Below are 17,221 nucleotides of genomic sequence, written 5' to 3'. Positions count from 1 at the left end.
ACTTTGGAGTAAACTTTATTCCTCCGCCTGTCACCTGTAACAAGCCACTATTTCAATAAGGCTCTCAAATCAGAAAAGTTCCCTTAAACGCCTGAACCTGGCTCACTGATGCTTCAACCAAGTTAAAAGATGATGGTGCACACAGCAGCCATCCAGCCCCAACAACTCTGGAAAACCAAATGGGTTAAGTGCTAATCAGCTACACAGAATAAAATAAAAGCTACGACCCTCGCCTTAGATAATATTCTTAAGGACAAGACATTTTATATTTTTCTAACTCTTGGACTGTTGCCAATGGCCTAGTCATCTCGTCTGTCACCTGAAAAACTATAGACTAGCAGATTAAAAACATCTCTTTGGGGTCACACACTGTGGGAAATTGCAGCTGTTGCTGAAGCAATCTGAGTCATTCATGTTGATTCAGTAAGGCTTGCTGTCTGATGAGAGTGAATGGCACTGAGAACGACTGAAATTACAATGCTGATCAAGTCTTTGGCATACCACCTAGATCCATCATCACACCAGACATGAAACACATCCACTATCATAGACTGGCTACAAAATAAAGGACTTTATCTTTCTGATGCAGAAGCCACCACTGCATGCCAACTTGTGACTCCTGCCAAAAGTTGGTCCGTTTGTATCACTGTGAAGAAGACCGTATCACATGAGAACTACATCAAACCTTTGAATACTTCATGGAGCTCTCAATGAAGAGAGCTCTCACTACCACTGAAACTTTTTCAGGCTACACTGTTACTGCTGCAGTCTGATGGGCTAACTCTGGTCACACTACTGTGGCTCTTGAAATTAATTCATGTAATGTTTTTGGCATATTCCAGACCACTAACAGTCCACTAACAGTACATCTTCTGTCAAAAAGGTCATCCCTGCAATGAGCCAATATTCAAAGTACTCAATGAACATTCTATATTCCCCATCCACAAGTACTGACAAGCATTTTAACACATCCCTCATCTCTTCTCACATCTTAGTAGGACAGTCTGGTCAATGAATGCAGCATAGCCAAAAAAGGATCATCTCCTCTTAGCCACTTCCTGGGTAATAATCAGGATGAAATAAGTGGTGAGTTATGAGATTATACAGACCTATATTAAAAATTCAAGATTCTGCCCGGATTATCTTGACATGATGTTTCTTTCTTTCCCCTAAGAACAACTGCAGGCCAGGCCACCCCTCAGGCTGATGGCCAACCAAAAAGGAATTCAAACAATCTGGTTTGGCCACCTGGATTCTCTTGTTGAACTGGCATGGTCCTACACATACAATGACCATTTGCTTGTGTACACTTCTCACCAAGTCCCCACTACAATGTCCAATGTAGACCAAGGCGAGGGTGAGACACCTTTATAATGGGTCTCTGAAAATCATTTTAAAATGCCCCTCTCCCAGTCACGTCCAGTTCCTCTAGATAAAAAAATCTGGGTGCAGGCTTTCCTGGTGGCGCAGTGGTTGAGAGTCCGCCTGCCGATGCAGGGGACGCGGGTTCGTGCCCCGGTCCGGGAAGATCCCACATGCCGTGGAGCGGCTGGGCCCGTGAGCCATGGCCACTGAGCCTGGGCGTCCGGAGCCTGTGCTCCGCAGCGGGAGAGGCCACAACAGTGAGAGGCCCGCGTACTGCAAAAAAAAAAAAAAAAAAAAAAAAAAGATAACCTTGCCATGGGCCAAATATTCAAAGTACTCAATGGACATTCCATATTCCCTACCTGTACAACCTGTTTCATTCTGACTAATAAAAATTCATATGATTCTCTTAACACTTAAGTGGTCTTAGGTTATGCCATGTATGGCAACTGAGGTTGCAACTAATGATGACACTGTCCATGTTTCTTAACCAAACCAGTGAAATAGTAATCCAAATCAAGTTTAACAACAAATTGGAGTGATCTGTGTCCCTTTGGACAAAATGGAGTGATCTGTGTCCCTTTGGGTGGTATGTTTGTAAAAGGGGCGGGGGGGGGGGAGGATAAGCCACAGAATGTCTTCTATTGAGGATAAGTGTTGCTTTTTGGCCCATCTTATTGCCCCTATAACTGTAGGTAATAACACCAAACCTAAGGTCAGTTTCCCTTGAGTGGATTTGGGGGGTGTGGGGGGCGCATGCTGCGCAGCATGCAGGATCTTAGTTCCCTGACTGGGGATGGAACCTGCACCCCCTGCAGTGGAAGCGTGGAGTCTTACCTTAACCACTGGACTGCCAGGGAAGTCTCTCCCTTGAATGGATTTTAATGGATATAACAGAGTGGTCTTAGACCATATACTGGGTGGCTGAAATAAATCATTTACTGGTTCCCCCCCCCCGCAAGTTATTCACAATTGGCTAAATCCTGGTCTCACTCACTGTGCTGTTTGGGACACTGGTAGTAGCCTTCATTAAATGCTGTGTAAAACAAATTAAATGGATTTGGTTCTAGCCTCTGTTTGTCAGATTAATCAGGGTAGCTGAGTGAGTGGTACAACCATGTGAAAATTCAAGTTTGGCCAAAAACATGTATGGCTGATGGGTGGACTATTGGGACAGGCAACCCATCATAGGCCCTGAGCATCCCTGCATGTTCTTATTGTATGCCAAGAATGCAACGCCTTGACAGCTCTTTGTATGGCTCATTTCTCAGGGTTATGTTCTCAGAGAACATGGAGGAACAGGTAACGTCCTACTCTGAGACAAAGAGCAGGCTTATTATAAATGCGGTAGATTTCCCTCAGTGCAAGAACAGCATCCACCTGGGCCCCCTCCATGTCAACTCCCAGAGGTTTTAAGGGACATGAAGAACCAGTGCCACAATCATGCTGTACTGCTTGTTGTGCTAAGAGTAATAAGGCTCTCTGGGACTTCCCTGTAGCGCAGTGGTTAAGAATACACCTACCGAGCTTCCCTGGTGGCGCAGTGGTTGAGAGTCCGCCTGCCGATGCAGGGGACACGCGTTCGTGCCCCGGTCCGGGAAGATCCCACATGCCGCGGAGCGGCTGGGCCCGTGAGCCATGGCTGCTGAGCCTGCGCGTCCGGAGCCTGTGCTCCGCAACAGGAGAGGCCACAACAGTGAGAGGCCCGTGTACCGCAAAAAAAAAAAAAAAAAAGAATACGCCTACCAATGCAGGGAACATGGGTTCGAGCCCTGGTCCAGGAAGACCCCACACGCCACGGAGCAACTAAGCCTGTGTGCCACAACTACTGAGCCTGCACTCTAGAGTCTGCGAGCCATAACTACTGAGCCTGCACTCTAGAGCCCACGAGCCACAACTACTGAGCCCGTGTGCCACAACTATTAAAGTTGTGGCACTATACACACCCTAGAGCCCATACTCTGCAACAAGAAGCCCACACACCACAACGAAGAGTAGGCCCCACTCGCCACAACTACAGAAAGCCCACGCGCGGCAACGAAAACCCAATGCAACCAAAAATAAATAAATAAATATAAATAAATTAAAAATAAAGCTCTTTGTCTCTGACCCAGAAGTCTCATGTCTTTTGCCAGCATCCATGAAACAGTAACAGGCTACCTTGTTATAGTTACCTTGAAAGTAGGATAAAATTTCAGACCCTTCACAGACTCTGACATATAGCCAGCACAATAAAATATGAATAAGAAACACAAGTAAGAGGACTGAAAATGCAGAGAAAACTGATATTATTTGTGAATGAACGTTTTTCCACATTAAAAAATCCAAAAGACATTAGAGTAAAAACTACTGAAGTTTGCTAGAAACAATACTAACACAAGAGACAATATATCTGCAACAAAGACAATATGAAAGCTTTTTAAAACAGCATTTAAAATAGCAACAAGTACTATAAAGTACTTGAACATATATCTAGTGAAATACATGGGAGACAAAACAAGACCTATGTGACTTTACTTAAAACATTAAAGATCTCACACACACACACACACACACTTCCAAAACCAATCCCCCCCGCAAAAGGCAACCCAAAAGTAAACAAAGGATGTGAACAAGCAATTCAAAGAAATATAAGCCAATATCCAAGAAACAGTGAAAATACATTTCACAACAAAGACTGGCAAAAATGTTAACTGATAATCTGACAAAGTTTTGGCAGGAGTACAAAGTAAAGACAATAGTTATGCACAGCATACAGGGGTATATATCTGCATACCACATGGAAGAGGAATTTAGCAATATAGAACTAAATTCCGGCAATTTTTCTTTTAACTATAGGTTAGAGCCTTGCTATTCAAAGTGTGGTCCACAGACAAGCAGAATCAACAGCATTTTAAGACTGTTAGGACTAGGACCCCATTAGAGACCTACTGAAATTAGAATCTGCATTTTAACAAAATTCCCAGGTTATTTTCATAGGCATTAATGTTTGAGAAGCAGAGGCCAAAAGAATTCTTATCCAGGACTTCCCTGGTGGCACAGTGGTTAAGAATCCACCTGCCAATGCAGGGGACACGGGTTCAAGCCCTGGTCCAGGAAGATCCCACATGCTGTGGAGCAACTAAGCCCGTGCACCGCAACTACTGAGCCTGTGAGTCACAACTACTGAAGCCCGCGCGCCTAGAGCCCATGCTCCGCAACAAGAGAAGCCACCGGAGAAGCCCGTGCACTGAAACAGAGTAGCCCTCGCTCGACAACTAGGGAAAGCCTGTGCACAGCAATGAAGAGCCAATGCAACAAACAAACAAACAAAGAATTCTCATCCATGTATACAAGGAGACAGTACATGAATAGTCAATACAGTTCTCTCTAAAGTAGCCAAAAAATATAAACAATCTCAAATTAATGAGACAAATGAAATGTGATACAGAGGCACAAAACAGAATACTGTACAGAGTTTTAAGATAATTACAGCATATCTGCAGATATCAACAGGGGAAAAAAATCTCAGAGATATAATGAATAGAAAAACAAGGTGTAGACATAAATGATAATCATTTATATAAATGTTTTTAAACATACAGAATAATACTATTTATTGATATTCACATACTTAGTAATAATATAAGAACATGCATCGAGAATACCTCTGGGGAAAAAATGAAGACAGAAAAAGGACTGTGATGAAGCATACAGCAGACTTCAATTGTTTATTTCTAGAAGAGATACAGAACTAACATGACAAAATGTTAAGATGTGACTCTTGGATGGTTAAGAGTTCGTTTAATTATTCTTTATGCTTCTTTGCATGTTTAAATATTTTATTAGAACCATCCACGTGGTTCTTTTAGAATTATCAAGACAAACACACTGGAGGGAAATATCTGCAGAATATATAGCAAACAAACCCCTCAATATGAAAAGAGCTATCACAAATAAGTCACTAAGAAATAAATTACATGAATAAGCAAGTTCTTAGAAACAGTTCCTAACACAAAAATATGCTCAACCATAATAATGCAAATCAAAACAATGAAGTGCCATTTTTCATCCAATTTCACAAAGATGAGAAAAATGGAATAACATCCAGTGTTGCCAAAACTGAAAAAACTGGTCCCCCCTTATAAAATTTTTATAGGATTATAAGTTGGTACAACCTTTTTGGAGAGCAATTAGGCACTATCTACCAAGATGTATAAATCTTCCAATTTGCTGATTCTGCTGCTAGGAATTTCCCCTACAAATATATAATCAAGAGATGTCCAGGCATTCCTGCAGCTTAATCCATTAATAAGTAACCAATTAATCTCTGTAAATTCACCCAATAGAAGATTACAGTTGACAGTTGAACAATACAGGGGGTTGGGGTACCGACCCTCTGTGCAGTCAAAAATCCATGTGTAACTTTACAGTCGGCCCTCTGTATCCACAGATCACACAGTACTACAGTACATATTTATTGGAAAAAATCCACATACATGAACACAAATAAGTCAAACCCATATTGTTCAAGGGTCAACTGTACATAGCCACTGAAGAGTTAGATACCCATGTACTAAGTATAGAAATATAGTGGAGATGCTATCCTTGAAGGAAAAAAAAAAAAGCAATTTCATTTGTTTATCCAAACCAGGATAAAAATATATTCTGGTGTATGCATAAAAATGTCCTGGTATTTCACTTCTAAAAATTGGTCTACTTAATAATCAAGAAAAGAAAGTTATTAAGCTGATTAATCTTTAAAGTCAGGCACACATGGGCTCCTATCCTAATTCTAGCATTTTGGGTCAGGTTACTTATCTCGCTCAACCTCAGTTTCCTCATATGTAAGTCAGGGGAAGAAAACAGTACTTTACCTCTTACGATTTTTGTTAGCCTTCTTATAAAGTGTTTTACACAGTGATTGGTATGCAGTAATGACTCAAGAAAACACTAGTTATTACATTTTAAATCTTTTTCTGAATTCTTTTTCAAAATATAGCGCAATTTTCTGATTCTCAGAATACCTAAATCAAAAGTTAACAGAAACTACATAGTAAACAAGAAGTTTCAATGAACTCAACTACAAGTCTGACTACATTTTCTCATCCTCTCTTAGCCTAAAGCACACATTTTCAAGACAAACCAACACTGCTTACATTATTGAAGGAAAGTAATTACAATGTTACTTTTCAAACTGCAGGTCAGGGCCCATTATAAAGGACATGAAATTAGTAGCAATTTGCATTTTTTATTGGAATAAAAAAGACCAAAAGAGAAAGAAGAACACAGGTAAATGACTTTTGTTTTAGTTATATCAATGTGCATTTAAAAACATTATGTAAAATTTCTTACTGGGTCCCAATCAACTGTTCAAAAGCCAATGCCCCACTTCATAGACATAAACAACCACATGCAGTTTAAAATTTCACCACATGATGGGGCTAAACTTCTGCATACCTCAGAAAACTGCTCAGGTGCAGTGCTGAAAACACTGCTACCCTTAACTCAAGTGCTCCTATCATTCCTTCAAATAACAAAGAAAAGACTTAACACTGAATTGAGGCGGGGCGGTGGTGGGATGAATTGGGAGATTGGGATTGACATATATACACTAATATGTATAAAACAGATAAGTAATAAGAACCTGCTGTATAAAAAAAATAAAATAAAATTCAGAAAAAAACCCCGCTAAGTTGAAATAGAGAACCCAACAGTAATTTAAGTCTATTCTATTTATTCAAGATAAGATTAAAAGGGCTCTGGCAGAAAACAAGAGGTTAATTATAACTGAGAATCCATGAATAGTGATTTTGAGCGATACAAACAGTATAAGAAGTCATTACTAAAAGTGTATACTTGTTTATGTTCGTCAAAACCACTTTGGGTAAGGTCTAAGGAGATAGTTTCAAATACTGCTAGTTAAGAGTTCAAACTGATACTACTTTCTGTAGGCAATTTAAAATAAATTAGAAAAATTGATCATTTAGAACAGGCAATCCCAAGTCTCAAAATCATCACCTTCATTCATGATCTATATAGCCAGATCAAGAGTCTGGTTCTAGAAAGCAAGAAGGATTCAAGAGTCTAGTTCTAGGGCTTCTCTGGTGGCACAGTGGTTAAGAATCCGCCTGCCAACGCAGGGGACATGGGTTCAAGCCCTGGTCTGGGAAGATCCCACATGCCGCGGAGCAACTAAGCCCATGCACCACAACTACTGAGCATGCACTCTAGAGCCCCTGAGCCACAACTACTGAGCCCATGTGCCACAACCACTGAGCCCACGCGCCTGGAGCCCCTGCTCTGAAACAAGAGAAGCCACCACAATGAGAAGCCCACGCACCACAATGAAGAGTAGCTCCCGCTCGCCACAACTAGAGAAAGCCCGCGTGCAGCAACTAAGACCCAACGCAGCCATAAATAAATAAATAAATAGATAGATAAATAGATAAATAAATAAATAAATAAATCAGGCAAAGTACATAAATAGACAAAAAAATGAAAACAAGTCTTATACTCATTTCAGAGAAAATGAACTAAAGAGAATAAGGAAACAAAGGGAGGAGCAAGAAACTCATATGTATCCAGGCTCTGAAGTAAGCCTGGAAAAAAAATGAACCCAGGAAAAGCATAACTGAGAGCAGCCTGGGGGGTGGGGGGTGGACACAAACAACAGCAGCAACAGCGAAGCAAATTCCAGAGACCTAAACAGAAGAGGAAAGGGGGCAGAGTCTGTAACTAAGAAGTGATCTCAGTTACTTCTCAGTAATAGTCTACATCTCCTAACAACTATGATCCATTTTATGTCTATGAAATGAAATGTTCAATCATTTTACGAAATTCCAAAATGAGTCCTATGGAAATATTACAGAATAGAAAATGCATCCTAGATTCTAGTCTAGGCTTACACTAATTACATGAAAACAGGCCAATTAACCTTCCAGAGAAGCATCTGTATAAAATAAAGTCAGTTCACATGATCATTAAAAGCCATCTTCAAACTTTAAAATTCCCCTGTCTAGGAGAATTTTCTCTCTCCAATGCAGCTTCTTCAATATATTATGATCTGACAAGTCCTTACTGGGGAACAACTTTCCAAATTGTAAAACTGTTCCTATAAGAGCTGTTTCAGTAAACTCTTCTATAAGAACTGCCTGTACCCCCAAAAGGTCCTAGATGAATGCCTTAGCATGGCAGAGCTTGATTAACAGGCAAGCAGATGATCAAGACCCCCTCTTGATTCCTTTGCACTATGGAAAAAACAAAGTGGAAGACAGCTTTTGAGCCAGACAGATTGATTCTAATCAATTTCAAGGTCCCTCTTAGCATGCCTTGTAAGTGGATGACAATTTCAATGTCAAGCAAGTCTTATACAAACTATGTTCTGTTTTGGTTATGTAAAATGAACATTTTTAAATTAGTGAGTCACCTTATACGTAACAACACTGCAAAGTTCTCAGAACTCCTAAAATTTGAGTAATATGCCATTCACAGTCTCATTTATTTGAAAAAGAAGTCTTCCGGTTATAAGAAAAGACTTCAAAAACTTCTGATTTTTTAAAAAAACATTATCTATAAGAAAGTAAGTAAAGCAAGTTATCAGAAGAATAGTATAGGAAAAGGTAAGATGCAAAAGTAATGTGCAATGTACTTACCTGGTTTGAATTTTAAAATGCAGAGCTTTCAAAAGACAACTTTTGAAGTAAATGGTTTAGTATGTTGATGGTATATTGAAAATTGACTTCTTAAATAATAAAAACCAACAGATTAAATATAAAATAACTTAGAAAATAATATAAAAAGTATTTTACGACAAAAACATTAAGCTTTAGTTTAACTACATCTGTGTAGAACATGAACTAAACAGAGGCAGACAGAAAGACAAAAAGAGAAGAGAGATGCAAGAAAAAATACCTTTGTTGATGATGGTGGGGTAGGAAAATTAAGCCAGGCTGGAGCAAAGTCATGCTGCGCCATTTAGGTCCAGTCTCTCCAACTCAGCGAAACAAGGCTTCAACACCTCATGGCAAGTCCCTGTCGTATAAAAATAGAAGGTATTAGATCTATACAGCTCCTGGCCAAAATTATCTTCTTATACGTCCTTTAAATTACAATGATTTGACTACTACAAGATTTCAATTATAATGAAATTCTAGAAAAGGCAAAAATATAGTGACAGAAACTAGATCAGCAGAGTGCAGGTGAAGGGCCTGGGGAGGACGGAAATGACTACAAAGGGAAGGAAGAAGTTTTCAAGGGTAATTGAGTATTTATCCTAATTGTGGTGATGATTGTACAAACTATACACTTGTTAAAACTCATCAAATTGTGCATTTAAAACTGGAAAATTTTATTATAAACTATTTCAATGATGCTTATTTTTTTTAATTACAATAGTCTTATCACAAATAGATGAGTTATCAAGTGTCTCCTGATGTGACACAACAGGATGTATGCAGCACTATCTATGTACACAGCACAAGTTATTCTTGCCTCCAACCCTTACAGAATCTGAAATCTGATTTAACTAACAATTTGCAGGAAATTCAACATAGAGAAACAAATTAAAGGACAAATGAAGGAAGTAATCCACCAAACGCAGATCACACGATGAGTCAAATGATCTGGTTTCTTCAACAAATAAATCGCTTTCATAGGCAGAGCAATCAAATACAACATGTGGCCCTTATATAAATCCTTACTCAACCAAGTTTAAAAAGTGAAAATTATGAGTCAAAAATCTGAACATGAGCTGAATATAAATGACTTTAAGAAATTACTAATCACTTTAGATGTGATGACTGTTAGTGCAATGCTGGTACAGTAGACCCTTAAAGAACAAGGTTTAGAACTGTGAGGGTCCACTTATACATGGATTTTTTTTTTTTTTTTTTTTTCACTAAATACATACTGTAGCACTTCACGACCTGAGGTTGGTTGGATCCAAGGATGTGGAGCATCAGGTGTGGAGGGCCAACTGTAAAGATTTTCTGACTTTTCAAGTCAGACTTTTCAACTGCATGGATGGACGGCACCCCAACCCCCACCCTGCTCAAGGGTCATCTGTAATAAAAGGACATATACAGAAGTCTTCGCAATTAAATCAATAAATCTGGAATTTGCTTCTTTAAAAAAAAAGGGAACGCTGAATACAGGTGTCACTGAAACAAGGTTGTCCATATGTTTATAAATGTTAGTAGAAGTAGGTGTATAGTCTCTCTACTTACACATGTTTGAAAATTTCCATAATTAAAAGGTTTTTTTAAAATTACAATCATCACAATGGGTATCCACTGCTCTTGCATTCTAAACTTAACTTTTTGGAAGCCTCTCTCAATTGCATCAATAAAAATTTCAAGTTGCCAGCCCAATCTAAACACAGTAAACTCAGTTTTTTAAAATGAGGGAGAAGCCAACTGGGCAACTGTACTCATTTCAATATAGAGCTTACATATTAGTCAATGAAGAAATCAAATTTTCTGAACATTAATGTCTAAGTTTACTAATAGATGTTTCATATTTACAACTACATAATAATCTCAAAAGTGGAACTTTAAAAAGCAAAATGATCAATACCATTGTTAGTCTTCCTTTTTCAAAATTCTTTCAAATATAAGTAAGTGCCATGGCAGAATTTGTCATACCAATTTCTTAAAATACTTTAAAAATTGTCAAGATACTACAGAAACATTCTACTTCTACCCCAAACTGTACTGGTTCATTACAAGAAAGGTTAAGAAAAAAAAAAAAAAAAAAAACCCTGAAACAATTTACCAATACCAATAAAACACTTAAGAAACAAATGCAATATTTTAAGACTGTACCTAAATCAAAATGAACTACACAAAAATTTGAACATTTTGAGCTCTAATTCTACCACCACCATACATTATATTTTAAAGTCTTCTGAAATAAAAATTAAAACTCAAGTGTTTTAGGATATATAAAAATTTTTATTATCTATTTTGACATGAAGCTAAATACTGTTTTGAGGTGTCTGTGATAGGATGTTACTTTTCCAACAACATTTTAGAAAATTTTTGTTGGAAACTCTTAAAATTATAGGTCCAATAACTCAATGAGAATGAAAAATTATTTTTATAGCTTGTTCCAAATAAAAATTCACAAAAACTCCAAAGGACCAAAATAAAACAAACAATAATTTAAAGCTTTTTCATTTTATACAGGGTCTCATCCCAAATGATGGTTAAATAAGAAGTTATATTCTAAAACTTATCCCTAGGAGGCAAACTACTACTACTGTCTCCATTTCTGCAATGTCTTTATGAATTCTAATTTAAATCGAGTTCTTACAGAATAAAGCATGGATAGCTAATGGCATAGGTTTTCCTGTTCTGAAAAAAGGTAAAGAGCAATACTAGCTAATACTAGGACATTTATACAAGTGTGTGAAAGGATCAGGATATGCTATCCCCAAAATATGCCACTTTGACATAAGAAAAAATTTGAGCTGAAGGCATGTGAGTTCCTGAAATCCCTTACCTACCTCAAAGCAGAGCCTCCCAAAAGAATTTATTAATCCCGTCCCCTGGAGTAACTCTAATTTTCTCCTTTTGGGAAACAAACAAACAAAATCCAGCACCACCACACGCAGACATTGCCACAAACCCCTAAGGACCCAGTTATCTATCTCTTCTCAAAAGTCATGTGCTTTTTCTGTTAAGTATCCTTTTTCCCTGTGAAGTTAGGTATAGAGATCCCAAATTCTACTCATCTCTTTGACTACTCATCTCTAAGTACTGCCAGGTGTGAGGACACGCTAATAAACTTCTGTTTGTTTTCTCTTGTTAATCTGTCTTTCCTCAGTCTAATTTACAGGGCCCCAGCCAGAGAACCCAGAAGGTAGAGAAGAAATTTTACCCCCTACACATATAAAAGCAAATTAACGTTTAAAAGCTCCACCCTATCCATTTTCTTTTTTTTCCTTTGAATTTTATTTTTTATACAGCAGGTTCTTATCAGTTATCTATTTTATACACATTACTGTATATATGTCAATCCCAATCTCCCAATTCATTCCACCACCACCATCCCCGCCTCTTTCCCCCTCCATTTTCTTTTAACTGTGCTTTATGCCATCTGATTTCATTCCATCTTCCTCTCCCTGTATGTTATAGGCTGAACTGTGTCCATTCCCCAGCCCCCCTGCCCAAAATTTCATCATGTTGAAACCTAACGTACCTCAGAATGTAGAAAGAAAGGAGGAAAGAGAGAGAAAGAGGGAGGGAGGGAAAAATGCTGCCAGTATGAAAATCCTAATTTCTCATCTCACCCAATTTACAACTTGTTCACCACTGATAATAAAAATCCACCAGGGGAACACTGGTTCTGAAATAACCCAAATCGAAACTCTATACGTTCTAAGTGTACATGCCTGACTTTAAAAAAAAAAAAATAAAAGACCACTAACTACTCAGAAGTCCCAAATATAGTTCTTTGAATTGAAAACTAATATACTTTGGCAAGAAATACACAAATAGATGGGACTTTCCTATTTCTGGTAATGTTTTACTTCTGAATCCACAAAATTTGTGCCAAAGAATGAGCATCAAACTTACATCTTTATAACGGTTTATATTTCAGATAAATAAGCTTTAAAAGTCACGAAGCCTATCAAAAACACCCCAAATCAACCAATGGCTAAAGCATTCTAACTAGAGGCAGAATACAGATTACTGTTAAAAAAAGAACATGGGGGGACTTCCCTGGTGGTCCAGTGGTTAAGAATCTGCCTTCCAATGCAGGGGGACTCGGGTTTGATCCCTGGTCGTGGAACTAAGATCCCACATGCTGCGGGGCAACTAAGCCCGCACACCGCAACTACTGAGCCTGTACCAGAACCAGAGAGCCCACATATCACAACAAAAGATCCCACATGCCACAATTAAGACCTGACGCAGCCAAAAATAAATAAATATTTTTTAAAAAAAGAAAAATAGAACATGGGCTTCAGAGTCCAACAGGCCTGGATTCAAATCAGCTCAACCAGTTACTAGGCTGAGTCTCAGTTTCCTCTCTTCATTAAAATTAAGATAACTACTACTTACTTAACTTATAAAATTCATCCAGAAACATTTAAAGTTATTTAAAAAAAGAAAAAAGAAAAAAAACTAGTACCCTTCACCACCATAATGGTTTTATAACAATCCTTGAGTAAGGTTAAGTTTTTCCATCATTAAACAGCTAACATTCCTTCATTAGGAAGGCAAGAACCAGAAGACCACTATTCATAGTCATCTTTAGTTCTCTTATTGGTAAACCTGTGGAATACTCCTTTAGTAAGCTTAGTTTAATACATTAACAGATTTCCTTTAAAAAGTAGTCTTCTTCCCAATTCAGGCCTAAAGCCATTATACAGGGCAGAGCAAAGGAGCCAAGGGTCTAAAACTAAGTGTTAGAGCCAGAGTAGGGATGAGAGGGTATCAACACATGGAACTGGCCCAGCACAGGACGTCAGCATCAAAGCAGAGCAACAAAGGACATCCATGAAAGGACAACCAGGGATGGGGCAATGAGCCCAAAAAGAGTGAGGAAGGCATCCATGCAGTAGAAAGGAAGCAGCTAGAATAAGGAGTTATAAGACTAAGCAGGGAGAGAAGGGTATCCACATGGAAGTGGCAGCTGGGGCTACAATAAAAAATTGGTTATATACAAGGAAAACCATCAAATAAATATATTTAGAATGATGAAAGCTAATAAGTTTCATACTGTTAAAGACGGTAACTAATAATGGAAAGGATGAAAACTAGAGTGAATGATGTGTTGTTGTATGATTAACACAAGTCACATATTAATAAATACTAATATTCATATATATCATAAAGATAAATATTTCTGGTTTTGTGTGTGTGTGTGTGTATGTGTGTGTGTGTGTGTGTATCCTTCCTCTCCCCCAGCTCTGCCCACTGAACAGGCCAGGCCTGAGCATAGTGACACTCCAATAGCAACAAGCATACTTAACATCCAGGTCTTGTCTTCTAAAAACCATTTTCCAATAAAAGAAACCAGGGCTTTTTTGAGAAATGAACAGCTGATTCCAGGGCTAGGAAAAGATGACAAAGTAAGTCTGGAATATTTTGTTGTGGCAAAAACCAAGGAAGTGTCCAAATAATGACTGGGAAATATCAAAAGGACACAGAAACCAGCTTGAGTGAGCTCCCACTGGTCAAATCAGAGACAATTTGAGCATTAAAAATGAGAAAATATATGGGAAGGACATCAACACAAATGGTGAAATACAGAACTCCAAGAGCCTACCCCTCCACACAAACACCAAAAAATCAAGCAAAATCTGTCAGAACCAACTTTATCAGAACTCTGAAAAAGTCAAAGGTTTACAACAATTAGGGCAGCACTGAATCAAGAAAATGGAAACTTTAAAATGATAGTAAAGCTTTATGGCATTTTCACTTGCCCTTGACTCACATCTTCTCCGGGGCACAATGGAGGTTTTGAAGACCCAGTGTAGGGCTCTGGTCTCTGGTTCCAGAGTGAGCAGAGTAGACCTTATTCTCACAGAATTACGTTTGTCTGTGTAAACCTGTCTGGGGGCTACGTGAGGACCGAGAGGCACTTGCCTTTGTTTTGCCTAACAGGGAAGGAAAATTGTCAAGCAGAGAGCAATCCTCCAAAACACTGTAAGGCAAATGCAGAGCCCCCTGCCAAGGACAGAGGTTTACAATTCAGTGAACAATAGCACACCCAAAGCCTGGGAGAAAAGGCTGAGAGGGAATTGGGTGGAGGGTGGGGGAGAGTTATGGCATTGCAACAAACTCCCTCATGCCCTATAAGGGAAATGAGAAAACCACACCAACGCTCAGAGCAAGATGCATGCTCAGAAAAAAAAAACACCTGAGAAGGTCCTAAGCTTTCACCCCTGGCTGATCATTAGGTTCAGCAAAACCAGTACATGAAGGCTAAGACAGTTATAAACAGTGTGTAAAGAAATGCCCTAACACAAATCCAATAAGAAAAAAGTGGAAGAGTTCTTATTTTTTTCCTTTCCCTTTATTTTTATTCCCTTTTGGCTCCAGGCATGCATCTGCAACAAAACACTAGCTGACAAGGTAAAGATGGCTCTTGTTTGAAGAGCTCGGAGAACAGCAGTATCCATGGACAGCTGAAATAAAACTGCTATTGTATTGCACTGAAACTACTTTTTGTAACCACTGAACCTTTAGAAAAGCCTTACTAAAGGCTGCAACCTGTCTCAGATGTGTTGTGAGCACCAAGATGGTTTCTGGCTTGGTCCATGTGTGAAGGATTTGCAACCTTGAGACAAGATACTATATTGACCCTGATAACTTTTATATTTTGTTCATCATGGATTTTTTGCATTAATTTAAATTTCACTAAAATGTTATTTATCTCAAACAACAACAAAACACTAGGTGATCGCAATCTAAGAGACAGAGACTTCAGAAACTAACCAACACAAAGAATACAGACTTTCAGAAATAGTTTAGAAAAGTCACTAAATGAACACAAAACCAAACCCACAGCAAGCAACCCCCAAGGATGGGGAGAAAAAACATTTGATTCCTAAAGTCTCCAAATTACAATATTCAAACTGTTCGATTTTCTAACAAAAATTACAAAGCATGCAAAGAAACAATAAAGTATGGCCCACTGTGGGGGGGGGGGGGACGTGGAGGGGAGGTTGTGATATTAGCAGACACTGTCCCTGATGATGAACAGACATCAATTGTCTTAAATACAAAGAGCTAAAGGAAACCAGGAGAACAATGTCTCAACAAATAGAATATCAATAAAGAGACAGGAATTACAGCAAAGAACCAAACAAATTCTGGAGCCAAAAAGTACAATAACTGAAATGAAAATTTCACTAGACAGTTTCAACAGCAGATCTGAGCTGGCAGAAAGAAGAATCAGAGAACTTGAAGAGGTCAATTAAAATAATCAGTCTAAGGAGCTGGAAGAAAAAAAAGAAAACTGAACAAAGCCAAAAAGACCTGTGGGACACCATCAGGCATACCAACATACAGATAATGAAAGTTTCAGAAGCAGAGAAAAGGAGGGGGGTAGAAAGAGTCTCTGAAGAAATAATGCCTAAACACTTATCAAATTAACTAAAGACACAGAATATACATATCCAAGAAGCTAACCAAACTCCAAGAAAGATAAACACAAAAAGATTCACACCAAGACACATAACCAAACTGTCAAAAGCAGAGAATCTGCAAAGCAGGGAGCCAAAGGCCAAAGCCAACTGGTGGCATAAAAGGGATCCTCGGGTTTCCCTGGTGGCGCAGTGGTTGAGAGTCCGCCTGCCGATACAAGGGACACGGGTTCGTGCCCCGGTCCGGGAAGATCCCACATGCCACGGAGCGGCTGGACCCCTGAGCCAAGGCCGCTGAGCCTGCGCGTCCAGAGCCTGTGCTCCACAATGGGAGAGGCCACAACAGTGAGAGGCCCGCGTATCGCAAAAAAAAAAAAAAAGGGATCCTCAATCAATAATAGGCCACATTGTAATGAACAAAGACCTACTATATATAGCACAGGGAACTATACTCAATATTTTGTAATAACCTGTAAGGGAAAGAATCTGAAAAGGGATATTTATATGTATGTATACTGAATCACTATGCTGTACACCTGAAACTAACATGACACTGTATCAACTGTACTTCAATTTTTTTTAATTTTTAAATAATAATAATATGCCACATTAACAAAATGAAGGAAAAATACCATATGATCATCTCAGCTGCTGCAGACAGGCACTGGACACAATCTAACAACCTTTCATTATAAAAACACTCAACCTGATAAAGAACATCTATGAAAAAACCAGAGCTAACATACTCAACACAACTTGTGTATGTATTCAATGGAA

At 38.7% G+C, this 17,221-nt stretch overlaps 1 protein-coding gene across 2 annotated transcripts in view; it reads right to left on the bottom strand.

Moving 5' to 3' along the window:
- GPBP1 (GC-rich promoter binding protein 1) overlaps nt 1-17,221 on the bottom strand; it is a 71,582-nt gene that overhangs the window by 29,010 nt on the left and 25,351 nt on the right. For both annotated transcript variants that reach the window (XM_029216682.1, XM_029216681.1), the window contains exon 3: nt 9,259-9,378. In XM_029216682.1, coding sequence (XP_029072515.1) covers nt 9,259-9,321 — 63 coding nt within the window. In that variant the 5' untranslated portion in view covers nt 9,322-9,378. The remainder of the gene's footprint in view (nt 1-9,258; nt 9,379-17,221) is intronic.

The sequence above is a fragment of the Monodon monoceros genome, unplaced genomic scaffold (genome assembly GCF_005190385.1).
Source record: "Monodon monoceros isolate NGI ecotype Baffin Bay Population unplaced genomic scaffold, NGI_Narwhal_1 Super_Scaffold_12, whole genome shotgun sequence".
Taxonomy (NCBI): Eukaryota; Metazoa; Chordata; class Mammalia; order Artiodactyla; family Monodontidae; genus Monodon; species Monodon monoceros.
The sequence above is the reverse complement of the archived record's forward strand: the minus strand, read 5'-3'. Positions and strand labels throughout refer to the sequence as shown.